We start from the raw sequence: 27,061 nt of genomic DNA on the forward strand, positions 1-27,061 counted from the left end.
GGAGAATGGAACTTAAGAATAGAAAAATTAAAAATTGATAGAAACTGAAGTTGACGGATTCACCCGTCTCTGAGTACAATATTTGTTCTGGGTTCCACTTGGGTTCCCTGCTTTGATGCCAGGAATCTGAATTTATCCTTCGTTATTGAGATAAACAACCTTTGTATTTCACAGTGGCAACGAAGCCAGACTCCTTATGAAAGCAGACAACTGCTATTGATGTCAGTTATGATAACTAATTGAGCCTCTCCTCAATGACTCTGTCAAGTGTGCGTCCCTTTCAAGAGCCTGATGCTGAACTCGTTGAAAAGGCAAGGGCTTCTGTCCTTATTACGTTTGTTATTTGGAGCTTGCTGGAAAGCCCCCTTCTCCTTGCAGAGCAGAGCTAATCAATTTTCCCTCCGTGCCGTTGCCTAATGAGTCCACATCAAAGGCAAAAGTCTGATGAGGAATGAGAAAAACAGAAGACTGCTGAGAGGATTTATGGATCCCAGGGAGAACATGATTCATGCCCCTTCTACTTATTCTGAATCAATCAGTGTTGTTCCTAGTCATCTATCCTAGCTCTGGGAACCTAGAAACACAAGCGGCTGCTTTTTACTGAGTTATGCCATTGGTCCATCTAGCTGAGAATTGTCTACTCCAAGAATGGGGAACCTGTGGCCCTCCAGATGTTGACAGACTACAACTGCCATTATTCCTGGCATTGGCTGTGCTGGATGGGACTGATGGGAGTTGGAGTTCAACAGCGTCTGGAGAGCCACGGGTTCCCCATCCCTCATCTACAATAACTGGCAACAGCTTCCCGAGGTTTCAGGGAAGAATGTTTCCCAGTCCTACATAGAGATGCCAGAGAGTGAACTGGGACCCTTCTGCATGCAACACATTTGCCCTTCACCTGATGCCTGCGCACACCCCCAGACCTTTTTTAAAAAACTTAAGCGATGTCTGGAATCTATGATATTCCCCCTGAACTTATGGTTTTTCTGGGAGCTTCGGTTGTGGTGATGTATTGGTAACGAGCAATTTCTACTGGAGAACTAATGGGCAAATTTCCCTCTGGACCTCAGTCTCTGCACTCCTACGTGCAATGGCAGGTCTTGTAGTGTGTTGTTGCTATGATCTGTCTAATCAGTGGCGACTGGTGTCCATTGTGACTTGTAGGGCAGAAGACAGGGAGCCCAACAGTAGGGGGAGCCAGAGCCAATGCCTGATAGAGACAACAAAGCCTAGTTTTGTCCCCATCTTCCTCTCTTCTGTTGTGGTCGGCATTTGGCACTGAGGTCTGGGCAGGGGGATGGAGTGCTCTCAGACCAAATGCTCCTCCAATATCATTCACAGTTCAAAACCCCCAGCCCCCGGTTCGACCTGGCTGCTTGCAGCCTTTCTGTCCTCTCTTCTTGACTCGCTGCTACTCCCACTCCTGACCCCTCCCTAATCTTGACTTTGACGCCTGCCGATCATCCCTCCAACATGGCTCCACCGCCCTCCTCCTCTGACAAGGCTCCACCACCTTCTGTTGCTCCTCAGTCCTTACACAACCCCTCTGCCAAACACCCACCCAGGGAAGTTGGGTTGACAAGGGTGTCCAGCTCTTCTACACCTTAAGTTGCCATCCCAATATTGGGTACATATTGTGCCTAATGGATTACAGTTGTGGGGGTAACACGCCCCTTGTCTGTTGCTTGTCTGCCCACCTGCGAGCAGCTGTAAAGAGTGGAGTCAGGATTTCCCCACCTGCATTCAGCTGTCAGTGGAGTTGCACTGTTGTCCACATGCTGCCAGACCCTCAACTGGTGTTGCTCCTCTCTCCTTGCCTGCTGATGTGCTTGAGGTGACTTGCAATTTATTTTTCTTTAACATGCATTTAGAGGCCCCACAAAATTTGAGGCCCTAAGCTGTAACATACTTAGTTTGTGCATAAATCAGGCACTGCTGAGGAATGGCTACTGGCTGGAATCCCAGTTAGAACTCACATCGCATATGTTGCTAAACACCTGCACTGCTTGCCAGCAGGGTTGCCAAGTCAGGAGTATCCCAGACCCTTAGATTTCAGGGCCCAAGCCAGAGACCTAGAGGCAGCCCCTGGTGATGACATGGGTGGTGGGGAAGGAGGCACTGGGGGCTCTCCTCTGATCTGTTCAGCTTCTGCCGGTGGCTACTCCTTCTGCTCAGTGTTAGATCTCCAGACTCCACTAGCCTTCTCCACTAGCCTTTTCCAATCATCGTGAGACACTGTGATTCCAGTGCTGAGTGCTCCTCCCTGTTCCTCTTGCTCACCTCTGTGTTGATTGCTCAGGGAGCCGCATGACAGTCCCCCAGCTTCTGCTGGGGACTTCCCAACATCCTCCTCCTTGGACCAGGCATGGGGCATGGGGTGCCCCACGACACCTGCTGAAATGTAACAGGCAGTGTCATCCCTTGAATAAGCAAGAAGATAGGCAGGTGGGAGCTTGCTGAGGGCTGAGTAAGGTTGCTGGGGCAGTGTCCCACCTGCCCTAGTAAATCAGACTCCACTCTTTCTAACATATTGGCAGACTTGTACTGCATGTGATTTCCTTATTCAAAATATTTTAATTCCATATTTTGTCATAAGGTCCTTGATGTTCAGGGACAGATTAAAGCACGCCGAAGCCCTAAGCTGTAATGTTAAAACGCTGCATAGCATCACCCCCCCCAACCCCCCCAAAAACAAAACGTTTAGTATTCCAACAGAAAGGACAACGAAAATAGAAATGATTGTATTTCATATTTGCATATATACTGGCACATAGGCAATGATGCAATTAAAAACTAACAATCCAACTAAAACAGAGAATGCTTGTCTCAGAGTCTCCCTGTTTCCCCTTTCTTTAACCAATTATGTAAAACTTGCAATTTATTTTTCTTTAACATGCATTTAGAGGCCCCACAAAATTTGAGGCCCTAAGCTGTAACATACTTAGTTTGTGCATAAATCAGGCACTGCTAAGGAATGGCTACTGGCTGGAATCCCAGTTAGAACTCACATCGCATATGTTGCTAAACACGTGCACTGCTTGCCAGCAGGGTTGCCAAGTCAGGAGTATCCCAGACCCTTAGATTTCAGGGCCCAAGCCAGAGACCTAGAGGCAGCCCCTGGTGATGACATGGGATGCCCCCCTGTAGTGTGGTGCTGGAGCTTTCAGTGCCACCACACTCTTCTATTTTGCCAATGTGCATGCGGGCTCCACTGATAAAATGCACTCTTGATACTTGCATTGAGACTGTTGTTTACCAAAGCTCTGGTGCGCTTGTGTGCAGTGACTGAAAAAACCACTCGAAAGCAAACCTGATGTAAAAAGGCAGGGACTTGGGGAGGCCAGGTTGAAATCCTCACTTGGGCCATGTCAGTACATTTACAGCAGCACTGTAGCACTATAAACAGTCATGGCTGCCGCCAAAGAATCCTTGGAATTTAGTTAAGGGTGCTTTAGGAGACCCTTATTCCCCCACAGAGAGCTACAATTTCCAGAGTGGTTTAATAGTGAATCCCTCCTCACAGAGAACATTTGAGAATTCCCTTTTCTCTCTTTTGCTAAAAGAAAGTCACATTAAAAATTAAAAATCAGCATACCTTAGCTCAACAACTTTGGGCAATTTCTGTTGCGGTCCCAAAAAATAGGGGTTGTCTTATACATGGGGGGTGTCTTATACACAGAAAAATGTGGTACATACCAAAGCCTGAAAGAGAATAGCTTGGGGGACCACCAGATATCCACTGGGAGGGAATTCTGCAACTGGGTTGCTGCCACTGAGAAGACCCTGCTTGGTGCCATCACCTTGTAGGCCGTGCTTGTTTGAGGGGACCATGGACAGGGCCTCACCTGCTGATCTCAAAGCCTGAGCCAGTAGATATTAGGGAAGGCACTCCTTTTAGTACTTGGGTCCCAAGCCATTCAGGGCTTTGTACACGAGTACTATCACCTTGAAATGGACCCAGTAACCTTCAGGCGAACAGTGCAGTACTTTATGGATTGGTGGCGCATCTCATCGTTCCACATAAGAACCTGGCAGCAGCATTCTGCAGCATCTGTGGCTTCTGGACCATCTCAAAGGGAAGCCCCATGCAGAGCACATTGCAGTAGTCCATTTGGGAGGTTATCAGAGAATAGATCACTGAGGTCAGGCTGTCTCAGCCTATCTATAGCTGGCAAATCAGTTCTCACCACTGAGGTCTTTTAGGCCTCGAGTGATAGTTTGGGATTGAGAGGTAATTTAAGAGTACTTACCTGTTTCTTCAAGAGGAGTACTACCATGTTCAGAACAGGCCATCTACCAAATGTACAGACCCAGGAGCTACCCGCCCACAGTGTCTCTGTCTCTTCAAGATTCAGGGCCCTGACTCTGGAAGTCTCTCCCCTTAAAGTCTTGCTGGGCAGCAAGTCATTATATTTAAAGTCCCTGTCGAAAACCTTTACTTCCCCCCCAGGTCATTTAGACTTCTGTTCTTAGCTTGGATTTTAGCTGGCTAGGTTATTGTTGTTGTGTTTGGTTTATAAGCCTTGTGAATTCAAAGGTGTGGGTTTTTGTTTTTTTAATCTGCCTTGGAAGCTGCTCTTTAGAATGGCTTTAAACAAAAACTAAAAACCGGCTATCAAATCCTTAATCCAACCAACAAAACATCATACACATTGCAAAGATGGCATTTAAATCAACAAGAGAGGCTTGTAAATCACCATCTAAAGAGCTCAAGAGGTTCTCTTGGATTTTCAGAGCACATTCAGACACATTCCGATTCCTACAAAACAACTTCGGAATACAGAGATAAAATCCAGTGGGACACCATTTCCATTTTAACAACTGCAACAACAACCCAAAATCATGATAGAAATGGTAATTTTATTGAAATGTATCCCCACTTATATGTTGCCACCGCAGTGTAAATTCAGGCTCTATGTGGACAACTAAAATACCTTTAAAATAACAGCTATAGAAAAACAACCCTCATAAAATTGATAGATTTTTATCATTATAGGAGAGAAAAGAGACAGAGCGGTTAGATTGATTGGTCCGGGTAAGCTGCCAAAGACCTGAGAGGGATGCTATGGCTGCATTTTGCTTCGTCTGGTATTTCACCTCGCGCTGTCTCTTCCAATGATGTTTATGAAAAATTCCAAATATTTAACCAGAAGGAAGTGCCCTGCAGACACAGGGGAGCTGTCGTTGCCTGAAATATTGCGAGAGTTTGCTCGTCCGGTGTTGCTTTCATTCTGCCTTAGACACTGCTGAAAACCAACAGCTTGAAATGGCTATAAAACAGCAGAGGTGGATTTATGGGACACTGGGTGCAAAGCCTTGGGGGCGCCACAACTATGATGTAGAATGGAATGGTGAGAGGCGGGGGCGGCGCTGAATTTTGCCATCACACAGGGCACTGTTGAAATTGGAGGCCCCAAGGTCGGCCACTGGGAATAGAGATGGTCAGAGGCATCGAAACGATATGTGCTTCCGCAGTTGGTGTGGGTTGTGTTCTTACTGCAGCCATGTTTGTTTTCTCATTCACAGAGTCCTGTGCGTACAGGCCAGGCCCAACCACAAGGCAAGTTGAAGCAGGTGCCTCAGGAAGCAGGCCCTTGAGGAAGTGCCCACGTGGGCATGTTGCCTGTGCTGCCACCTACACCGCTGGCAGAGAATTGGCGCTAGCGACACCTCACCCAAAATCAGCACTGATGCTGGTGCTAATTCTCTGCTAGTGATGGGCGCAGTGGGACAGGCAGAGGGGCTGGCTGCCACTCTGTGGATAAGACACCTCCCTAGATTGAAGTGTCTCTCTAAAGCACTCTGGCTTCTTTTGCAGGAGCAGCCTTTGCCACAGAAAATCCTGTCAAGAGGCTCTTTACCAACAATTAAAAATACCGTATTTTTCGCTCTATAAGATGCACCAGACCACAAGACGCACCTAGTTTTTGGAGGAGGAAAACAAGAAAAAATATATTCTGAATCTCAGAAGCCAGAACAGCAAGAGGGATCGCTGTGCAGTGAAAGCAGCTGTTCTGGCTTCTGGGATAGCTGCGCAACCTGCACTCGCTCCATAAGACTCCATTAGGAGGGAAAAAGTGAGTCTTATAGAGCAAAAAAATACGGTAATCAGAAAACAATGCCCATAGAGATGGGGAAAGATGTCTACTAAAAAGAGAAGGTTTTGGAATTAGAAATGTGAGGGACTGAGCCCGAGACTCATGCAAAGCAGATGTTCTGTTCCTGGGCTATGGCCCTGCCCCTGTTGTCCGCCAGTGACTGGCTTTCCAGGATCTGTGGTGTTTTCTCGTGCCATCGATTCATTCACTTCTCTCTCTGTTTTCTCTGGCAGAACCCATGAGGGCTCCCAAGGGCCTCGCATTTGCCGAGATCCAGTCCAGACAGCTGACCCTTCAGTGGGAACCTCTGGGCTACAACCTGACGCGATGTCACACTTACACCGTCACGCTCTGCTATCGCTATGCTGTAGGCACTGGCCACAACCAGACTTTCCGGGAGTGCGTGAAGATGGAGCGCAATGCCAACCGCTACACCATCAAGAACCTTCTCCCCTACAAAAACATCCACGTCAAGCTTATCCTCTCCAACCCCGAGGGACGGAAAGAAGGAAAAGAGATGATATTTCAGACGGATGAAGATGGTGAGTCTTGTATCTTCTGTGGGTGGGCAGGGGAGAGAGATTTGTCCTCCGGGATCCAGAAACTGTTTTCATTAAGGGATACAAAGGAGAACAGCTTATCAGAACCCCATCCAAGCAGAGTTATGTCCTGCTAGATTAATGATGCTGATTTATTGAGAATAATGAATCAAGGTACAAACATAGGTGCAGCAGATGGGATCTTCTAGCCATGCAGACTTAAGGAGTATTCAGGTATTTGGATAAACGTGCAAAGGTTTAAACTGGAATGGGGGACCTTTGGCTCTCTAGATGTCGTTTCTGATTCCCATCAGCCTCAGCCAGAATGGCCAGTGCTCAAGAATGAAGGGAGCTGTAGTCCTAGAATATCTGAATGACTACAGTTCCCCTCCATCCTTTAGTGAAACCATGGGAAGGGGAATTAACATAAGACCCACCCATTAACACCCCCAAACACATCAGCTTTGCCTACTTAGTTCCTGACCTTCCCATGTTGAGCAGAGAAGACCCACGGGGTGGGATGGGACTTTTACCCAAGTTTCCTTGAATGCAAGCAGAACTTTCCCTTTAAATCTCCTCTGCTCAACATGGGAAGGTTGGGGACTGAGTGGGTGTGGCCATGGATGTTGGGGGCAGGGCTAGCAGCTGTGGCCTTGTGCTTCCCACACTGGAGGAGATTCGTCTTCAGGAATGATGCCCAAGTAGAGCTTTAATGAAGAGAGGGCTGGACAGAAGCATGCCTGGAGGTGTTTACCGCTCCTGAAGCAACCTCAATGCCATCAGATGGATAAACATGAGTTTATTGCTAAGCAGAAGGAGGCTCATCCCTCTCAAGAGCAACTTCTCCATCATTTTGGGAAAGTAATGTTTCAGCACCAATCTCCTAACTGATGGATGGCATTAAGATGTGTGGAGACGTTTGTGTGAACATGTGAACGCTGTTGCAAAGGATGGGAGATGGAGGGGCACACACAAGCTCTTTCCCAGCCCTCCATTTGAGCTGGGATGGCCTGTAGGGGACTTTAGCTGAGTCCTCATTTATGCAGAGGGTTCTTCTCATGAGTAAAGCCCACCCTTCCCACCCACCCACAAATAATAAAGTGTGTGTGGTTAGGCAAACACCTGGACATGCTTATAGTCTTTATGTGATGGTGAGATGCATGATTCATTTGCAGGATTGTGGCATGTGTGATAGAACCTTTGTCCTAGCAATATTGCCCTACAACCTCTCATGGATAACTGGCACATATGTGTTTGTGTACACACACACACACACACACACAGAGAGAGAGAGAGAGAGAGAGAGAGAGAGAGAGAGAGAGAGACACGATGGTGTTGCTGTGAGCCACCTCTAACATAGTAGATGGAACATGGTATAAATATTTTGAAGGAAGGGGAAATGCAATAGAATGGAAGGCTGGGAGAGAGGAAGGGAGGGAAGGAAGAAAAAGGTATGCAAGAGGTACTGCAAAGTAAATGGGAATTTTTGTAGGTTCAGTTTTCAGAGTTGGGTGGTTTTTGTCCAAGCGTCAGACTTGTATGTGGACTTTAAACTCGGGATGAAGAACCTGAGGCCCTCCCAGATGTTGCTGGACCCCAACTCCCACCAGCTCCAGTTAGCATTACGTGGGATGATGGGAGTTGTAGTCAACCTCCAGAGAGCCACAGAGCCTTCATCTCTGGTTTAAACCATCAGCTCTATATTGCATGTGTCTGCATTTAGCAAATTCCAGGAGAGCTCATTGATAAGAAACTGTAGAAATATGGGATGCTGCTGTGGTACAGGACAGCAATTCTGTACTGTTACCATGGTTACCAATGGGACTTATTTATACATGCATGAGACCAGCCGATCGGTGTTCTTTACTCCTTCCTGTCCTGCTTTTCTTTCTTATCTTAGGTTTATTGTAGCATCTAAAGGTAGGAATAGGGCTGGGATACAAGAATGCTTGTGGGGATTTCATTAATTTAAAGCATTTTCACCCTGCACATTAGCCAAAATGGCCCCCAGAGCAGCTTACAAGATCAGTTGCTAGACAGTTCCTGCTCCTGGGTTCACTGTTGAAAAGCCATGGCGTGCAAGGAAAAGGGGATGTGGAGGGAAGAGGGTAAAAGCAAGTTCAAGGCCCAGTACTTAAAGTTGCAGTAATGACCATCTGGGACAGTTCACTTAAACTGATTGAATGCCTGTCTCAATGTGACAGCTGGTCTGAGTGAGAGGAGAGAAGGGAAGGGATAGGAATGATGTGGAAAGCTTGGAGGAAATGGTATCTGCTTGGTTTTCTTCTGATAATTCACATCCTGACTTAAATTCAGTAGTGCGGCTTGGTATTTTTAGACTTTGGGCTTATGCCTATTACTTTGCTTTGCTCAAAATGTGGTAAGTCAGGTGTGTTGTATTTGGGGGCCCACTTGCTCATGGGGGGGGGGGCTGTGGACCTCTGCTCCCAGACATGGAAATAAAGAAACTAGTTGTTGTTTAGTCGTTTAGTCGTGTCCGACTCTTCGTGACCCCATGGACCAGAGCACGCCAGGCACTCCTGTCTTCCACTGCCTCCCGCAGTTTGGTCAAACTCATGCTGGTAGCTTCGAGAACACTGTCCAACCATCTCATCCTCTGTTGTCCTCTTCTCCTTGTGCCAACATCAGGGTCTTTTCCAGGGAGTCTTCTCTTCTCATGAGGTGGCCAAAGTATTGGTGCCTCAGCTTCAGGATCTGTCCTTCCAGTGAGCACTCAGGGCTGATTTCCTTAAGAATGGAGAGGTTTGATCTTCTTGCAGTCCATGGATCACTGCCTTGCTGTGGCAGAGGGGCTTGAATAACTCAGTGAAGCTATGAGCTATGCGGTGCAGGGCCACCCAAGATGGACAGGTCATAGTGGAGAGTTTTGACCAAACGTGATCCACCTGGAGCAGGAACCGGCAAGCCACTCCAGTATCCCTGCCAAGAAAAGTCCATGGACAAAGACAACAGGCATATAAAAGAAACTAGAAGAGGTGGCAAATGCTGGAAAGCGGCAGATAGGCCCAGGTTGTCTGCTTTTCCAAAGCTCACTGAGGCCTGATCCGTACATGCAGCAGAATGAGGAGGGAATGAGGTGCTGGAATCCCAGCAAAGGAGAACAAACCCCACCACGTTGGGTTATGGAACAGGTGGAACTGCAGTGTTATTGATTTACTTTATTTTAATCATTTATATACTGCTTAACTACAATCATCTCTAAGTGGTGTACAAGAAATTAAATACAGAAAAAGAAGAAGGTAAAAATCTGTTAAAACTTTAAAATTGAAGCTCACTTAAAATGTCTGCTGGAATTTTTAAAAGAAGTGTTCATTAGGTGCTGGAAGCTCAACAAAGAAGGAGCCTACCTGAGACCTCCACTGGAAGGGATTTAGGTTAAATCATAGCTGTCAGAGATTAGGGCCCTGCGGGACTTGACATCTTTCCGCAGGGCCTGCAAGACAGAGCTGTTCCGCCAAGCCTTTGGCCAGGGCACAGCCTGACTCCCTCCTTTGGCAATCTTCACAGAACTCTACCCAATGGTTGCCATCAATTTGATTTGAAGTAATTTTTTAATGAAATGATTTTAAAATGTTGTCTTATTTTATTGTTGTTAGTCACCCTGAGCCCGGCTTCGGCTGGGGAGGGTGGGATATAAATATAAATTTATTATTATTATTATTATTAACGTTTCCCTTTTCTAAATGGAAATTCCCTTATTCCGAATAGGATTCGTCGCAAGTAAAGGGAAAAGTTGACACCTATGGGTTAAATACTGAATCTGGTGGAGAAGAGCCATGCATTTTAGATAGACAGATGGAGGGAGGGGAGAACCACCCTCTTTGTAAGTAGAAAGCCAGTACAGTAGGGTATAGTTAATTTCCTCAATAGGAGCTATGTTTATTATTATTATTATTATTATTATTATTATTATTATTATTATTATTCTACTTAGCAATTAGTTTTGTCATGGGTGGTATTGAAGAAAGGGCACTCTTCACCTGCAGACTGAAATGATACAGTCCACTCTTCAAGAGTCTACCATTTCCTCTTGCTCCTTTGTGCAGATCAGGCTTGAGAATAAATGTAAGGCAGTAGTGGGTGTTAAATTCCCCCCTTCAGCTTTTCTATTTTTGGAGAATTTCATTACCGGGGCTTCCTTTCAGAACAGACCATTTTCCTTTCATCTTTTTTTGTGTAAGCATATCAAAGCTTAATAACAATAACAACAATTACTCTAATTACTACCTTGTTCTCAGTCAGCACCTTTCATCTGTGGATCTCAAACACCAATTAATTAAGGCTCACAACACCTCCGTGAGGTAGATATTAATGGTGACAAAGGGCCGAGGGGGCAGTCTGCCTCTGATGTCTGCTCTCTGTAGATGTCTCAGTACGTCTCTGACCTGGATAAGTGCTGTCTCGTATCAGGAAGGATAATTTCCCAGTTCTTCTGATGCTAACTGGGCCGTGGCACTTGATTGGCAGGTTGTTGTTTTTTTTAAAGAAGTTTTTATGTGTTACTTGTGTGCACACATGCAAATCAATACGTGTCAAGGGTCATCAAAGCATCCGATTTAGATGATACTTGTCTATCAGGAGTTTAGGCCACCTGTAGCGATAGCCAAAATCTGTCCATTTCAGCGTCTCATTTTTCCAATCTGAGGTTCAGTTCTTCAGTTTCCTACACCTTCACATTCCTGCATCATTTTGCTATTTTCCCCCAAGTAAATTCATCAGTCAATTTATCCTAATATAAATGACTTCTTGAAAGGTATTAATTTAACTGTTGTTTCTTCATCACTGCTGTTGTTGTTAAAAATATTAAAATCCTGGGCCTTACGCCAGGCCACTGTGAAAGGTCCATTTAACTTATAATGTTTTCCGGAAGAATTACTTGTAAAGGGTGATTCAGAGAGAATTATAGGGAGAGCACCCCTAGAAACCTTACTATGCCAATAGCTGAGATCTGGACAGGAATGCGAGGTTAACCCATTCTATAAAAATGTTAGCTATTAAACACTGTACTCTTTGTACGAGGACTGAAAAAGCCACTTCCATCAAAGATCAGGCCTGGAGAACAAAGCTTTTCATCACATTCATGCCACATCTTATCACCCAAAAGCAGAATATGGGCCTTTTTATACAGTGCATCATTTCTAGAACCTGAAATGTAAGTCTCCTTGGTACTAACCTGTCATTGTATTTGAGTACATGACTGAAGTGAAAATGAATTTGGTCTCTATGGAGCATTTAACTCTAAGCCGGGGATGTGGAACCTGTGGCTCTCCAGATGGTTCGAAGTACAACATCCATCATCGCTGTCTGTTGGCTGCACTTGCTGTGACTGATGGGAGTTGGAGTCCAACAACATCTGGAGGCTCACAGTTTCCTGATCCTTGCTTTAAGTCTTGTGTGTGTGTGCGCGCGCGCCACATTCACTGGCCCTATTCCTACAGTCATTTAACAATCAATTCCTTCTCACAGGGAACTCTGGGAATTGTATCTCTAGGAGAGGAATAGAAGCCTCTTAACAGCTTTCAGCGGAGACGTGGGTGGCTCTGTGGGTTAAACCACAGAGCCTAGGACTTGCTGATCAGAAGGTCGGCGGTTCAAATCCCCGGGACGGGGTGAGCTCCCGTTGCTCAGTCCCAGCTCCTGCCAACCTAGCAGTTCGAAAGCACGTCAAAGTGCAAGTAGATAAATAGGTACCGCTCCGGCGGGAAGGTAAACGGCGTTTCCGTGCACTGCTCTGGTTTGCCAGAACCGGCTTAGTCATGCTGGCCACATGACCCGGAAGCCATATGCTGGCTCCTTCGGCCAATAAAGCGAGATGAGCGCCACAACCCCAGAGTTGGCCATGACAGGACCTAATGGTCAGGGGTCCCTTTACCTTTACCTAACACCTTTCAGCACCCTTAACAAACTACAGCTTCCATAATTCTTTGGGAAAGCCCATGAGTGTTTCAAGCAGTGTCTTGGTGCTTTAATTGTATAGTGTACGTGTGGTCTCTGGTTACTGGAGATCTGGTGTTGGAAATTCACTGTTGACATTGGAAAGTCTTTGGGGCTTAAGGAGGGTGGGAGAAGCAACTTCTTCCTGTCAGCTCTCCCCACCTCTGTCATGGTTTTGGGGGAAAGAGAGGCAGATGACTTGCAAAAGGAGAGGAAGAGGAAACCACTATACTTAGAAAAGTCTGCGGAAAATGGAGGCCAGTGGAAAGTGGAGAAACATTTGGAATGGGCACTTCTACTGAGTCAGACCTATTGGCCCATCCAGCTCAGTATTGTCTACAGCAGTGTTTTCCAAACTTGGTTCTCCAGCTGTTTTAGGAATACACTTCCCATCATCCATGACCACTGGTCCTGATAGATAGGGATGATGGGAGTTGTAGTCCAAAAATAGCTGGAGGCCCAAGTTTGGAAAACACTGATCTACACTGACTGTCAGTGACTGTCTAGGATTTCAGGCAGGTCCTTTTTCTAGCCCTACCTGAAGATACCAGGGATTGAAACTGAGACCTTCTCTCCAATACAGTGCAAGGCAGATGTTCTACAGCTGATGAACATCTCCACAAAACTAGAGAACTCTTTGGAAACACCTTGAGTTTTCCCTGAGAATTATCTGAAAAAGCTGGAAAAGAACAAGCCTATTCTGAATCAAGATGATGGGGGATTTAACTGATCTCTAACTCATGCTCTCCTGTCAGCTCTCTTTCGTTCTCTCCCTCTGTATGTGACAAAAAGGGGATTTATCCCTGACCGCATAAAAAAGATATACGCATTAGTAAAACAATGTGAAGAAGGACATGCATCAGATAAATTCATTGAAAAGAATGAATGCATTTATAAACCATTTATGACTTACTGGAATACAAAATATCAAGACGGTATACAACTTTATGTATGATTTTCACCCATATAATTACATAGTTGAAAACGAAATTTGCTTTCTATTATTTGTGTTTCCCCCCATTTTTATGTGAAATACCAACATTAAAGAAGCATTAAATCTGCCTAGCATCAAGCCCCTAACTGGCCACAGAGCTAGGAAACATACCAACCAACAAAGACCTGACGATGACAGTGACATCAACAAGAAAGATGCTAGCAATAAAATGAGCAGTATTCTGGATAAAGCCGGCCACATTATGCCTCTCCACTTTCAAATAAGCCAGGAGATGGGAGATGGATGCACAGAAGCCTGACAGGAAGAGTCAATTGGAGGTTACCCAAATTTAGTGCCAGAACACAAAGGTTCAGTTTACTTGGAAAGAGGACAATGAGGAAATAGAGTGGGCTAGATGGAAGAGAGAAAAGTCAGGCACAAGATCTACAAGTGAGCTTTCCCTGGGATATATTGGGGATTGAAATGTAGAGAAAATGAAGTGAAACCGAAGAACGACACAGAACAAAGGTGGAATTCTTGCTGCTATTTTGTCTCATTCTCTGGAAAGGAGGAGGAAAACCCGGTTAGAAGTCTTGCTACGAAATGTGGCTTGACCAAGCCGGCTGATTGAATTGAAATCTAGTAAGATTTGAAGGGCCAGAGGCTCACCCCTTCAACACGCCAATGGTGTCTCTGGAAAATATCCTTCTTGGGTGGGAGAGGAATTCAGAATAACACTAAGCATATTGCTCCATTAGTGTACGCCATGGGTCAGCAAACTTTTTCAGCAGGGGGCCGGTCCGCTGTCCTTCAGACCTCGTGAGGGGCCGGACTATATTTTGGAGGGGAAAAAATGAACGAATTCCTATGCCCCACAAATAACCCAGAGATGCATTTTAAATAAAAGGACACATTCTACTCATGTAAAAACACGCTGATTCCTGGTCTATCTGCAGGCTGGATTTTTTTTTTTTAAATAATATTTATTACTTTTACAACAATTTAAACACTACAGGAAAAAACACCAAAAAACAATACAGTACAATACAAAAACACTACATAACACTAAGACATTAAACTAACAAGACAAAACAAAAACAATTTAAAAACACATAAAAAAAGAAAGAAAAATTTTCAATATCTTATCTTTCTTTCACATATTTCCACGGACTCCTCACACCTCCCTTTTTGTATTCCACTTCTATTAATTATTTCAGCAATTCCTTTCCACCTTCCCCTGTTTTCTATCCTATAATTATCTTAACACATTTTAACCTTATTTTTCCTTTAATACTCTATTAATCTATTTATACTTAATTCCTTATAACATTTCTACTGAAGCCATATCACTTCATTCCAACATTCTTCTAACATTCATTAATTTTACAATGTTTCTGTAAATAGTCTTTAAACCTTTTCCAGTCTTCTTCCACCGACTCTTCTCCCTGGTCTCGGATTCTGCCAGTCATTTCCGCCAGTTCCATATAGTCCATCAACTTCATCTGCCATTCTTCCCTGGTGGGTAAATCTTGTGTCTTCCATATCTGCAGGCCGGATTTAGAAGGCGATTGGGCCAGATCCGGCCCCCAGGCCTTAGGTTGCCTACCCATGATGTAAACATTTCTGCTTGACTGATGCAACCGTCTGTCCCCCCACTTCCCCTTGTGTACTGTTCCAGGGGTTCTCAAAACCGCACAAGCCAGTTTGTGGGGCTCAAGGTGCGGGGAGAGGAGGAAATCCCCCATTGTGCTAGCAGAAGTCCTTGCGTGGGCTTCTTCTGGTAGGACTTATTAGTTGAATCTGGCACTTTGTTTTTCTCACATCTAGTCCTTTGTGCAGAAGTGCATAAGGACAAAGGATTCCTCCAGATCACTGACATAACTAGCCCAATATTTTCTACTCAGATTAGCAATGGCTCTTCTGGGGCCTTGGCAGAACATTCCTATGAAATGTTTCTCAATCTCTTCCACACCTGCAACCTTATCCTTTACAAACTGGATAGTGAAGGGATTTAATCAGGAAAGTTCTGCATGCAGAGTGTGTGTTCTGTCCCCAGTGTGTTGTGTTCCCTCCTCCAATGCTGTACTTTGATTGATATCGCTGTAATAGGGGAGGCTCCTGCTTTCCACTGCTGAGGTTGGGATGGTCTGGCTTACAGCCAAAACAACATAAGAAGGGACCAATGATCCATTTTTTTAAATAATATTTTTAATTGAGTTTTACATTGCACATTTAAATTCCAACATTAAACACCATCATTTAGGATTCCCTGAATCCTTAGACTCCCCTCCACCCTTCCAAGGTTACCATTTTCAATCTTTTTCAACTGCTTCACATATTTTCTCTATTAAATAATCCATTTTTTGCCTTAGCTTTTAGTACATTACAAGCGTTAATCAAATCATGCCAAAGTGTTTAGTTGTTTACAGTGTTCTCTTAAGTACATTGTGAATTTCCCCCATTCCTTCTTAAAGTTCCTCTCTTCCTGGTTTCTGATTTCCCCGGTCATTTTTGCCATTTTGGTGTAGTCCATTATCTTCATCAGCCATTCGTCTCTAGTCAGGACTTTATATTCTTTCCATCTCTGGGCTAGTAGTATCTGTGCTTCTGTCGTCACATACATAAATAATCATTTCTGCTCCTTTGGTATCTCTGCACCTAAAATTCCTAATCAAAAAGCCTCTGTTTTTCCCCCACAAATATTATTTCAAACATTTTCCCCCCAACTCATTATATATCATCTACCAGAATGCTTTTATTATCTTGCACGTCCACCAGACCAATGACCCATCTTGTCCAGCATCCTGGACTCACACTGGCCAGCCAAATGCCCACGGGAGACCTGCAAACAGGACCTGACCACAAGAGAACTCTCCCCTCCTGCTGTGTCCACAACCAGTATCCAACAACCAGTAGAACATAGCCCTCATGCCCAGTAGCTGTTGATAGAGAACCCAAGCACAGGGTCTCTCTCTCTCTTCCACTGCTCATCATAATGATGTGCCATTTTGCTAGCACTGAATATTCAAGCACCGCTCTGGATAGGAAGACCAAATGCTCACTATGTAAAGACGCTTCCGCAGGGAAGTACATAGACCTTGTGTGTTCCACCCATAATTTGCAATTAACTCCACTTTACAAGTTCAGAGTAAATACCAACATTAATCAAGGGGAAATTGTTTAGTTTCTCATCCAGAGTTTTATCATAAGACTTTACAGCTCCGGGTTACATTGTAATTAATCTCCCCAATTTTGTCGTCATTTTTCTCTCTCCTTCTCTTAAGCTTCAAGTATTTGCAATTAACCTGAAGGAGCTTGTTCCTGTTGAAGACTCAATTGGGTGGAGGATATTAGTGGGCTTAATTTCAGTGCCACCAAATCCCTGTGTAACTGCTCTGGCTCTGTGGATAGCTCATGCACCAGCAGAGTGTACAGGCAGCCTTGAAAGTTAGTCGTGAACATTGTCGAAGACTGTTCTAGAACAACAGTGGGGGAGGGAATAAAGGTTGCATAGGAGACTTTAATAGCTGTATAAATGAAGGCAAGATTCAACAGACAACTTAAGAACAGTTGTTTTCCTTACAGGCAAACTTTTCAAATTTAACCCATTACTTTTACAATTAATTGACTGAAAAACATACAATTAATTAGCTAAAATTAGGATGGAGGTTTAGTCTTCATGCATGCACAGAAAACTACTGCAAAATCATTAAGGAAAACCTGGTTTATATATTAGATATAATATTCTTATTAGTTGAAATTGTTTTTTTTCTATTTTTGTTTGTTGAAATATTTATCTCCTGTTATGTGAGCACCTCCAGGGGAAATACAATGCATACACACACACACACACACACACACACACACACACACACACACCAAATATTCATAGAATCATAGTTGGAAGGGAGCCAAGGGTCATCTAGTCCAACCCCCTGCAATGCAGGAATCTCAGCTAAAGCATCCATGACAGATGGCCATCCAGCCTATGCTTAAAAACCTCCAAGGAAGGAGAGTCCATCACTTCTCATGGGAGTCTGTTCTACTGCCGAACAGCTCTTACTGTCAGAAAGATTTTTTCTGAATGTTTAGTTGGAATCTCCTTTCTTGTAACTTGAAGCCATTGTCTTGAGTCCTCCCTTCAAGAGCAGGAGAAAACAAGCATGCTCCCTCTTCCGTGTGACAGCCCTTAAGATATTTGAAGATGGCTATCCTCCCAGTCTCCTCTTTTCCAGGCTAAACATATCCAGCTCTTTGAAGCATTCCTTGTGAGGCTTAGTTTCCAGACCCTTGATCATCTTGGTTGCCCTCCTCTGCACACATTCCAGCTTGTCAACATCCTTCTTAAAACTGTGGCACCAAGAATTGGTCACTGTATTCCAGGTGTGGTTTGACCAGGGCAGAACAGAGTGGTACTATTACTTCTCTTAGTCGGGACACTATACTTCTGTTGATGATTCACTGTAATTCAAATCAGAATATGACCAGGTAATCCAAATATGCTTAAAAGCTACCATGGGGCTTTGTTCAGAAACAAAGAAAAGTTAAGGCCAATGAAAAGGTTTTCGGCATACTTGAGAATTGCGAGGATATTAGTGTATGCAGTGCATTATGTCTGGAAGGAGGCTATTCCAAAGTGTGGGTCGCCATCACAGAAAAGGCCCTCTTATTGGTTGTTGCCAGACGGACATCACCAAGTGGTAGCACAACCAAGATGTCCTCTGAAGGTGATCACAGTGACTGGATGGGTCAATATGGAAGAAGATGGTCTTTCAGGTGGCCTTCTCCCAAACCACTTACAAATTAATGATAAAAGTGTTGAGGTTTGTGAGAAACTGCAGCTTTGAAGTGGACAATTAGTGAGTTGGCAAGAAGCCAAGTGAAGCAAGAGTACGTTAGAAAGTCTGCTTGGAGATAGGGAAGCCTAGCAACAGGTGGCGATTGGCTAAAAGTTTTCCCTTATAAGCAGCATGACACAGTAGTTTGGTGTTGGAGTTCAGAGGTTGGTGTGTTGAGTTTGAATCAAGTCTGCGTATATAGCAACTTGTACAAAGCTGTGCTATACTCTGTATATAATGAAAGCAAATACAAATCAAGTTACTGTTCAGCAAGTTATGTTCCTGAGTTGTCATCCTGGACTACATGGACTAAGCAGCCGGCAGCAGAGTTTTGGTTGAGATCCATCAACAAAAACCTCAAACCTGGTAAATTGGCAGCCAGTGGAGGTCCTTCTTCAAAGGTGCTGCACGTCCAGGGCTAGGTGTACCACTCAACAGCAACCTAGTTGCAGCATTCTGCACTGTCTGCAGCTCCTGGACCAAGAATAATGGCAGCCCCATCTAGAGTACATTACAGTAACCAGTGTGTGAGGTTACCAATGCGTGGGTAACTGTGGCTAGGCTATCCCTGTCCAGGAATGACTGTAGAGATAACCAAATATTCACCTGATAGTCCTAACTAATATCAAAGTAGGTGTTAACGATTAGCCTTTTTCATTTCTAAAGGAAGGAGAGCAACCCTTCCTTCAAAGGCAAAGGCTGAGTCTCTCCAATTTCCCTGTGTCCAGCTCTGCATTCCTAACCTATTTTTCTCAACTTGCAATTTCCCCTGCTGCTTTTAACCACACGATAATTGCTCCAGCTGTTTTCTTCTTGTACCCGCATACAGTTACTCCAGCTGTGCTTTTTGCTGTACTGTAAGCGCTCCAGCTGCTTTTCTGATTAACAAGACTTTCTTCTTATCCTTTGAGTTGAATATGATGTCTAATATAGTGTGCTGTCTATGCTTCTCGGGGGATCGATACATCTTTGTCTGAGCAGGGTGATACTGAAAATTGTACATGTCTGTTTCAATTATTTGCCTATCCAATTTATCTAATGTGGCTATCTGAATCTGCCCAGGACTGCTTTATGAAGCTCTTTCTCTGATATATTGCTTTTGTCCTGGAGTGTTCATTAGAAATTCATGTTTTTGTAGGTTGGTTAAATCTTTTTCATGTTAAAAACAATCAGATGGAAAAGTAGTTTTGATCTGAAGGTGGGGAGGAGGCTATTAAAACACCCCTGTTTTGTTGATATATATATATAATTAGGACTGCTAAAGTGCAGGCAAAGTGATGTACTCTGTTGTCATTTTTTCAGTCTTCAAATTCTGTGATTATGACTCCAGCAACCAAATTAGGCTGGTTGCTATTTCTCTTACTTCTGCTCAATTATTCCTGCGCAGAAGGCTCTTTGACACATTACAGCAGAATATGCATTTGCATCATTCTGCCACAAGTTGACCTCATCCATTCTGTAATATTTGAAGGACATCTGCTTGTCTGAATATGTGGCAATCAAGTGCCCAGGAACCTCAGCCACTTGCAGCTCCCAGGGGTGTCCTTACTGCAGGCGGTTGGACACACAAATGGTTTCAAATGTTTTAGAAGCAGCACCATCTACGCAGAGTATGCCAATACGGTATGAGCTTCTGTAGAAAAACATCAACAAATATATTGGATGAACTGGAACAGCGGAGCTGGTTTTTATTGCATACCAGAAATGTGACCCGCAAAAACATATTGCACTGTGAAGTGCTCCTGTTCAGGAATTTAGCCAATAAATCATGTCCTTTCCCAGGATATTCCATTCCCCTCTCAGCTTCTTGTCCCAACCGCCAACATTCAGTTAGCATTCCATGGGCAGTGAGGAAGCTTAGTCATTATTGGGCTACCCTGGGGTTTGTGTTGGAGTTGAATTTTTGCCCCCTTTTTTCCCATCTCACAAATAATTTTTGTGTCTCTTCAAACATCGTGGGTTCTCCTAAACACATTGAAACCCCCGTCTTAATTCCAAATTTTGGTCAAATTTCTTCTGGTACCACCCGTGCTCACTTTTAGATGGAATGATAGGTCCAGTGATGGCAATGGTGGTGTCGAGGCTGGTGACACAATCTTCTCTTGTAGATTATACCCTATTGGGAGTGATATGTATTGAAAGAAAACCAGCTCATTCCTTAGCTTCTAAGGATCAAATTGAGTATTATTTTAAATCCATGGGTGTATTTCACATTTTTTAAAAATTGTCTCTCAATTAAAAAGTCCCAAATGCTGTAACTTTTATTCATCGGGGATCCATATAACCCCAATGGGGTGTTGGGGAGTGGAAGATGTCAGTTGAGTAGGGTATCCTCCTTCTCTGGGGGCCATGTATGTATTGGCAAAGGAGCACTCCTCCACCAGTAATTGCAAAGCAAAACCAGAGACAAAGAGCAAGCTTTTTTTCCCAGAGAGTCTGTGGGGTGCCTGAAACGAGTGCCCCTTTCCTTCTGGGTAAGGCTCCTCTGAGCTTCCTTCCCTGTAAGATTGACCCTTTCATCATCAAACTGGCTGCCAGCTGCAGGAAACTTTGTAAAAATTTGTGTGTGTGCCAGCAGGGCAGCTCAAAAGCTTGAGCTGCTCTCAGACCAACCCCTTTCTGAGTTATTCACTTCCTACAGAGATCAATGATACGGATAAAAAAAAGAGGCAGCGCTGCTGTCATTTGAGCCCTCAAAGGTTGTTCCAAAACATTAAATAATGGAAGCATTTCCCATTAGGAGATGGAACGGTTCATTAGCAGGCAGACCTCTGCTGCCCAGACCGATCCTCCCAAGCAGATGGGAGCTTTCCAGGGGCGAGTGGCTCTTCTTCAATTGAATTTACCATTCTGACACTGCAGACAGTCCCAGCCTACATCCCTTTGCAGGCCCTGTGTCTTTCTTAGTGTTTACATCTGGAAGGTGATGGGTTGCGGGGGGGGGGGGGGAGCTTTCAAGGCACCTTTAAGGAAGGCAACAGAGATCTGCAGGCAGTGGTGAGAGGTGGAATTGCTTTTTGTTGGCATTCTGTGACCGGGGTGGAGGAAGGGGTGTGTGTGGTAGGGGTGGGGCGCCCAAGGTGTCACCACTGAGGGGTGTGACAAAATGCCAGGTGGCACTCACCGCAGGGCCTGGGAGTGACGCGGTGGCTTGGGCACCCGCAGGCTCCGCGCTGCCCCAAACGGTCCGCCCACCACCTCCCCCTCAGCTGTAGGGCAGAGGCCCCACGGAGGCCCCGCGGAGCGTCCTGCCCCATCTCACCCCGATGCTGCTGGTGTGATTAGTATAAATCACATGAGATGTCTGAGAAGAGTGTGGGAATGGAAGACTGTCTTATCTCTTCCGTCTGAGCGTGTTAATGTAACTGTATTTTCACTTTTGCAGTATGCAACAGTTGTTGTTCTGCCAGAGCTTGGAGAACACAGACGTGATTATGGACTGTCTGTATAGAATCTAAATAAAATGTAGTTTAGATCTACAGATGTTTCTTTCTTCTTGCTGGGTGATGCTAGAAGACTTGTGTGCACTTTTCAGATGAAAAGTGTTGCAGAAAAGCACTCTGGAGATGAAAGGGCATGCCATTCCAGAGACGTGCCTACCAGGAGACGCTCAGAGGTCCGGGGTGTGTGTGTGTCTCAATTTTCCCCAGATCATTTTTCAACAGCCCCACCCCCGCGGGCGGCTGGCCCCGCCCCTAGCGCCCGATCAGCTTGCTCTGCCTTTGTCTGCGACGTCAGAGCAGCTCAGCTGATTAGAGACTTCACTGCTGCAAGCAGAGTACAATGTAAATTACTCATTTAGTCCAAACTCAGCACCTGCTAGAGCTATTTTCTCTTCCCTCCCTTGCACCTTCCAGGTCCTAAGTACAGGGGTCAAGTACAAAAGCCAATGAAGAATGGCAATGGAATCTTATTTCAGTCTTGGGAAAGTGACTTTCACTGCTCCTGAGGGCAGCAGGCTAGTTAGGGGTGTGGGGGGCAGGCTGCATGGCACACACAAATCTGTTCTCCAGCTGAAGGATACAATCAGGGGGATGCTGCCATAACACTGCTGCCCAGTATCTGCTGCATGAGTTAAGGCCAGCTCTGATTACAGGTCACACCCACCATTTGAAGCACATTCCATCCCCCGAAGAATCCTGGGTAATGTAGTTTACCCCTTACAGAGCGACAGTCCCCAGCATTTTAACAAACTACAGTTCCCAGGATTCTTAGGGACGACGATGGACCACATCGCTTTGAATTAGTTTCAATGTGCTTAAAATGTGTGGTGTGGGTGTGAACATAATCTTATGTCTGTGTAATTGGAAGCAATTCTCACGGAGACTTTTCAGTTATATTTGCAATTTTTGGAAGTCTCATTGACACCAAAATAAGCACAGATGAATCAACAAACTGAATTAATGAAATAAAGTCTCAGGTTTTTTTGTTTTGGTGTGGTGAGGATTTCATGAAAGCGTTTATCTGGGTCAATTGCATGAATTTTTGGTTGAATAACTGTTTTGCACAAGCTCTAGAATCCAGACATAGTTGCCAAGTATTATTTTTATTAACATTTCTCAGATGCCTTTTACAAGCCAGTCTCAGGGTGACCTACAAACAATACTAAAGATACAAAAGGCTTTAAGCATAAGAGCAGCGAACAATGGTTTATCTGTACAATACTAAAACCACCCCAGCGAAGTGCCTAAATCATCACCCACACAGTAGCAGATGCCACTCAACAATTAGCGAGCATCCTATCACATACCATGGCATTGCTTTCCTAGAATGCAAGGTGATTAGGAACTCTCTTTTTTTTAAAAAAGGGGGGAAGTCTTCTATTTCTACTTAAAAGATGCCAAAGCACAGCATTATTTGTAGTGCATCGTGCCAACCTCTACAGGTAATGCAAACAAGGTGGAATATCCTGAAAATTGGTTCCTTTGTGCCTTCTCAGTTTTGATTCCTCAGGTGCATCCCAGACACTTGTAATAAAATGGAGCATTTGCATAGTGCTGAGCACAGATGAAGACTGCACATCTGTTTACACGCGCAAATACATATATCTGCCCCAAAGGTTTCCATAATTTAATAAGTGCTTTGTGTAGGGCACCTCACCTCGGATTAAATTAGCTTGTAAATCAGGTGGAAATGCTTTATTTGCATGATGGGCTTTTGCTTTTTATTCCCCCCTACTTGTTTTGCAGTGAATTAGCTTGTCCTCCTTACCTCACCAAATAATACAATCTACAAGAGCACTGCAGAAATTAGCAATTGATATTTAGAGTGCCGTTATCAAGTGGAAAGTAGGCGATGCCTATCTGTAGTACCTAAGGCAGGGCAAAGGTCCCAATGGTCACAACACTAATGAGGATTTGGGAACTGGATTGTTGCTATTGTTTGTTCAGAAGACAAAGATAGATTAAAGAAACATAGCTAAAGAACATATAAAAGGTTATAGTTAAAAATCTATTAAACTTTCTATAGAATTAAAACGTATAAATTAGAATGCAGATAGTAAACACCAACAACACACACACACACACACACACACACACACACACACACTTAAGAGTCCTTTCCTTAAAAGCAGTCAATTCACAAAAACCTGCCAGTGGAAGAACAAGAAGAAGGGGGCCGGTCTAGCCTCTCTAGGAAGGGAGTAACAAAGCCTGGGAGCAGCCACCGAGAAGGTCCAATCCTGCATCCCCAACATATGTGCCTGTAAGAGTGGCAGGACTGAGAGAAGAGACTCCCCAAAAGATCTCAGAGCCCAGGAAGTCCATGCGAGAGAATATAGTCCTTCCGAATGCCTGGGTTCTACACAAAGTTCTTCCTCCCAGCTTGCTACTGTCTCAACAGTTTCAATGAACTGTTCCAAACCATTGGTTTGTTTCTTACTTTTTTTAATGCAGGGAAACATTTTTGTTGTTGTTGTTTAGTCATTTAGTCGTGTCTGACTCTTTGTGACCCCATGGACCAGAGCACGCCAGGCACTCCTGTCTTCCACTGCCTCCCGCAGTTTGGTCAAACTCATGCTAGTAGCTTTGAGAACACTACCCAACCATCTCATCCTCTGTCGTCCCCTTCTCCTTGTGCCCTCCATCTTTCCCAACATCAGGGCCTTTTCCAGGGAGTCTTCTCTTCTCATGAGGTGGCCAAAGTATTGGAGTCTCAGCTTCAGGATCTGTCCTTCCAGTGAGCACTCAGGGCTGATTTCCTTAAGAATGGATAGGTTTGATCATTCTTGCAGTCCATGGGACTCTCAAGAGTCTCCTCCAGCACTATAATTCAAAAGCAGCAATTCTTCAGCGATCAGCCTTCTTTATGGTCCAGCTTTCACTTCCATACATCACTACTGGGAAAACCATGGCTTTTACTATATGGACCTTTGTTGGCAAGGTGATGTCTCTACTTTTTAAGAAACATTTACAACACCCCAATTCTCACATCAAATATCACTTTCAGATATTTCAAATATCACTTTCAAACACTACCTTGTGTTTATGCCTTGTTAAAGGTGTGATTCCACCTTCTCCATATTTGCATTCATTAATTTTGCAACCAGCTGACATCCACTGATGAAAAACCAATTTAATTAGAGATAGCCTAGGAAAGTGTCACTGCACTGTAGGTATCAACAGTTCAAAATGCACCTCAGCAGGTGCATTGTGTGCCGGTGCACTGCATGATGCTTTAGAGAAAGGCTCATTGGTGGAGCATCGTCCCAGGTTCCATCCCTGGCATCTTCAGGTAGGAGTAAGAAAGACCTCTACTTTGACACCCAGGAGAACTGCCAGTCAGTGTAGACAATACAGTACAGAGCTACTTTATATAGCCCAATGGCCGATATATTTTCCACTTGGTAGAAAGCAACTTCCTAAAGTTTCTCTATTTAGGAATATTCTATATCTAGTATTCAGGCACATGCATTTAGGTGCTTCAGTGATCCATTGTGTTCAGATGTGTGTGCCCTAGAGGCAAAATGAATTACTCACTTATTTGAGACATTATTTGAGACATTCTGTTTTTTGTTTTTTTTTCTGGTTCATTTTTTTTTTTTAATATAAATTTTTATTGAGTTTTCAGAGTTTTATAACAACAAAAAGAACAAAACAAAAACAAAAAGAACAAAAAAGAAAAAAAAGAAGAAGAAGAATACAAATAGATTCTTTCATCACCCTCTTTCTTGACTTCCCCCCACCCCACCCCATGCATCCCAATTCTCCTGTATAATTCAGCAAGTTCTTATTTCACTCCTTCAACCTGTTCTTGTTATACTTAAACTTAATTCCCTTTGCTAGGCCCAATTTAATTATCTAGTTCTCTTATATACATTAAATCCATTTTCTAAGATCGATCCAGGTTCTTATACCATAAATTCCACTTTTTCATATTAGAATCTAAATTAAGATAATAAAACCCAAAAATCATAAGATGAAGTGAGATTTTCCCCCCCCTCCTCCCCGCCCTGGTATCTGTCCCTTCCCAGATCCCTGTCCTCTTGTAGAACTCTTAGCCCGGATTTCTCACATCAGAGGCTTTTAAGTCCCTTTGAGTCTCTCTCCGCCTGTTCTGTTGGTAGTCCTTCTTGTAGGTATCCAAGTCACGAGGGATGTTAAACACAGTCTCTTCACCTTCTCTCCAATCACCTTCCAATCGGGTTTGCTGCCAGAGTTCTAACAAAAGTTCCTCGAAATCACAGTCAACAAGGCCAGAAAAAAGGAGAAAGTCCCAGTTGTGTTTCTTTATTCCTTTGACTTTAACTCCATGATGTCCGTGGGCTTTCTCCTTTGCTTTTCTTCTCTTGTAACTTGTAATCCAAAAGAGTTCTCTGTTCCCTGGCTGCACAAGTTCGTATTCCTGCACTTTTTCCCCTCCAGACTCCTTTTCCACCAACTCCAAAGATGTTTTTTCTGGTTCAGTTGTAAAATCTTTCAAGGTCACGTCCTCACTCCCATCCGCAGGGTTGTTTATTTTAGAGATCAAGGTCATCAGCTGCTTTTCCATAACCATCTCTTGCTCTTGTAGAGTTCCCACAAGACAAAGAGTTCTTTCTATTTCTGCTAGTAGTTTTCCTTCCGCAACCATTGTAATATCACTGGTTTCCCCTAGGGGGATTTCCATTTTTCAAAGTTCCTCACCAACAGTCCTGTACTTTATTGTTACTTGTTGTTACTTTATTTCCAATCCCTTCTAGTTAAATGTAACACCTCTGTGTCAGAGAGATATAAGGATACAGTTCTTATCTTGATCTAGCCGTTTGACAGCTCAGTTGACAGCTGTCAAACTCCCGTTCTTTCACGCTAAGTTAATACAGGACACACCAGGGTCCCGGAGGGGGGGGGGTCCGTAAAAACTTTCCAAAAAAAGAAAAAACACCTCTTCTCTCCAGCACCGCTTTGAAATAAAAAGTAAAAGCTTATTCTCACAAATTTATGGAATCTCTTGTCAGTCCAAAAAGGCACAAAAAGATTTTTTAATCCGATCTTAGGTTTTCGTTCCTTGCTTCCAATTATCTGCATGAAAAAGGGGGGGTGCGGACTTCCCTTTAGCACTACCCCCCCGTTCGTTCCAGATTAAGGATATTAATTTCTTCTAAAGTCCGAATTTCGTTCTACTTACGGGGTATTTGTTTCCAGTCCAATTGTCGGGAAAAAAGTTGACGCTCTCCGGTAATGGCTTGCGGCTTCGCTCCACTGAGGTAGCGGTCTA

At 44.1% G+C, this 27,061-nt stretch overlaps 1 protein-coding gene across 9 annotated transcripts in view; it reads left to right on the forward strand.

The window, feature by feature from the left end:
- The window catches only part of PTPRU (protein tyrosine phosphatase receptor type U), a 368,985-nt gene that overhangs the window by 206,923 nt on the left and 135,001 nt on the right, over window positions 1-27,061 (forward strand). For all 9 annotated transcript variants that reach the window (XM_077932039.1, XM_077932040.1, XM_077932041.1 and 6 more), the window contains exon 8: window positions 6,332-6,640. In XM_077932039.1, the coding sequence (XP_077788165.1) occupies window positions 6,332-6,640 (309 nt within the window). The remainder of the gene's footprint in view (window positions 1-6,331; window positions 6,641-27,061) is intronic.

The sequence above is a fragment of the Podarcis muralis genome, chromosome 7 (genome assembly GCF_964188315.1).
Source record: "Podarcis muralis chromosome 7, rPodMur119.hap1.1, whole genome shotgun sequence".
Lineage (NCBI taxonomy): Eukaryota > Metazoa > Chordata > Lepidosauria > Squamata > Lacertidae > Podarcis > Podarcis muralis.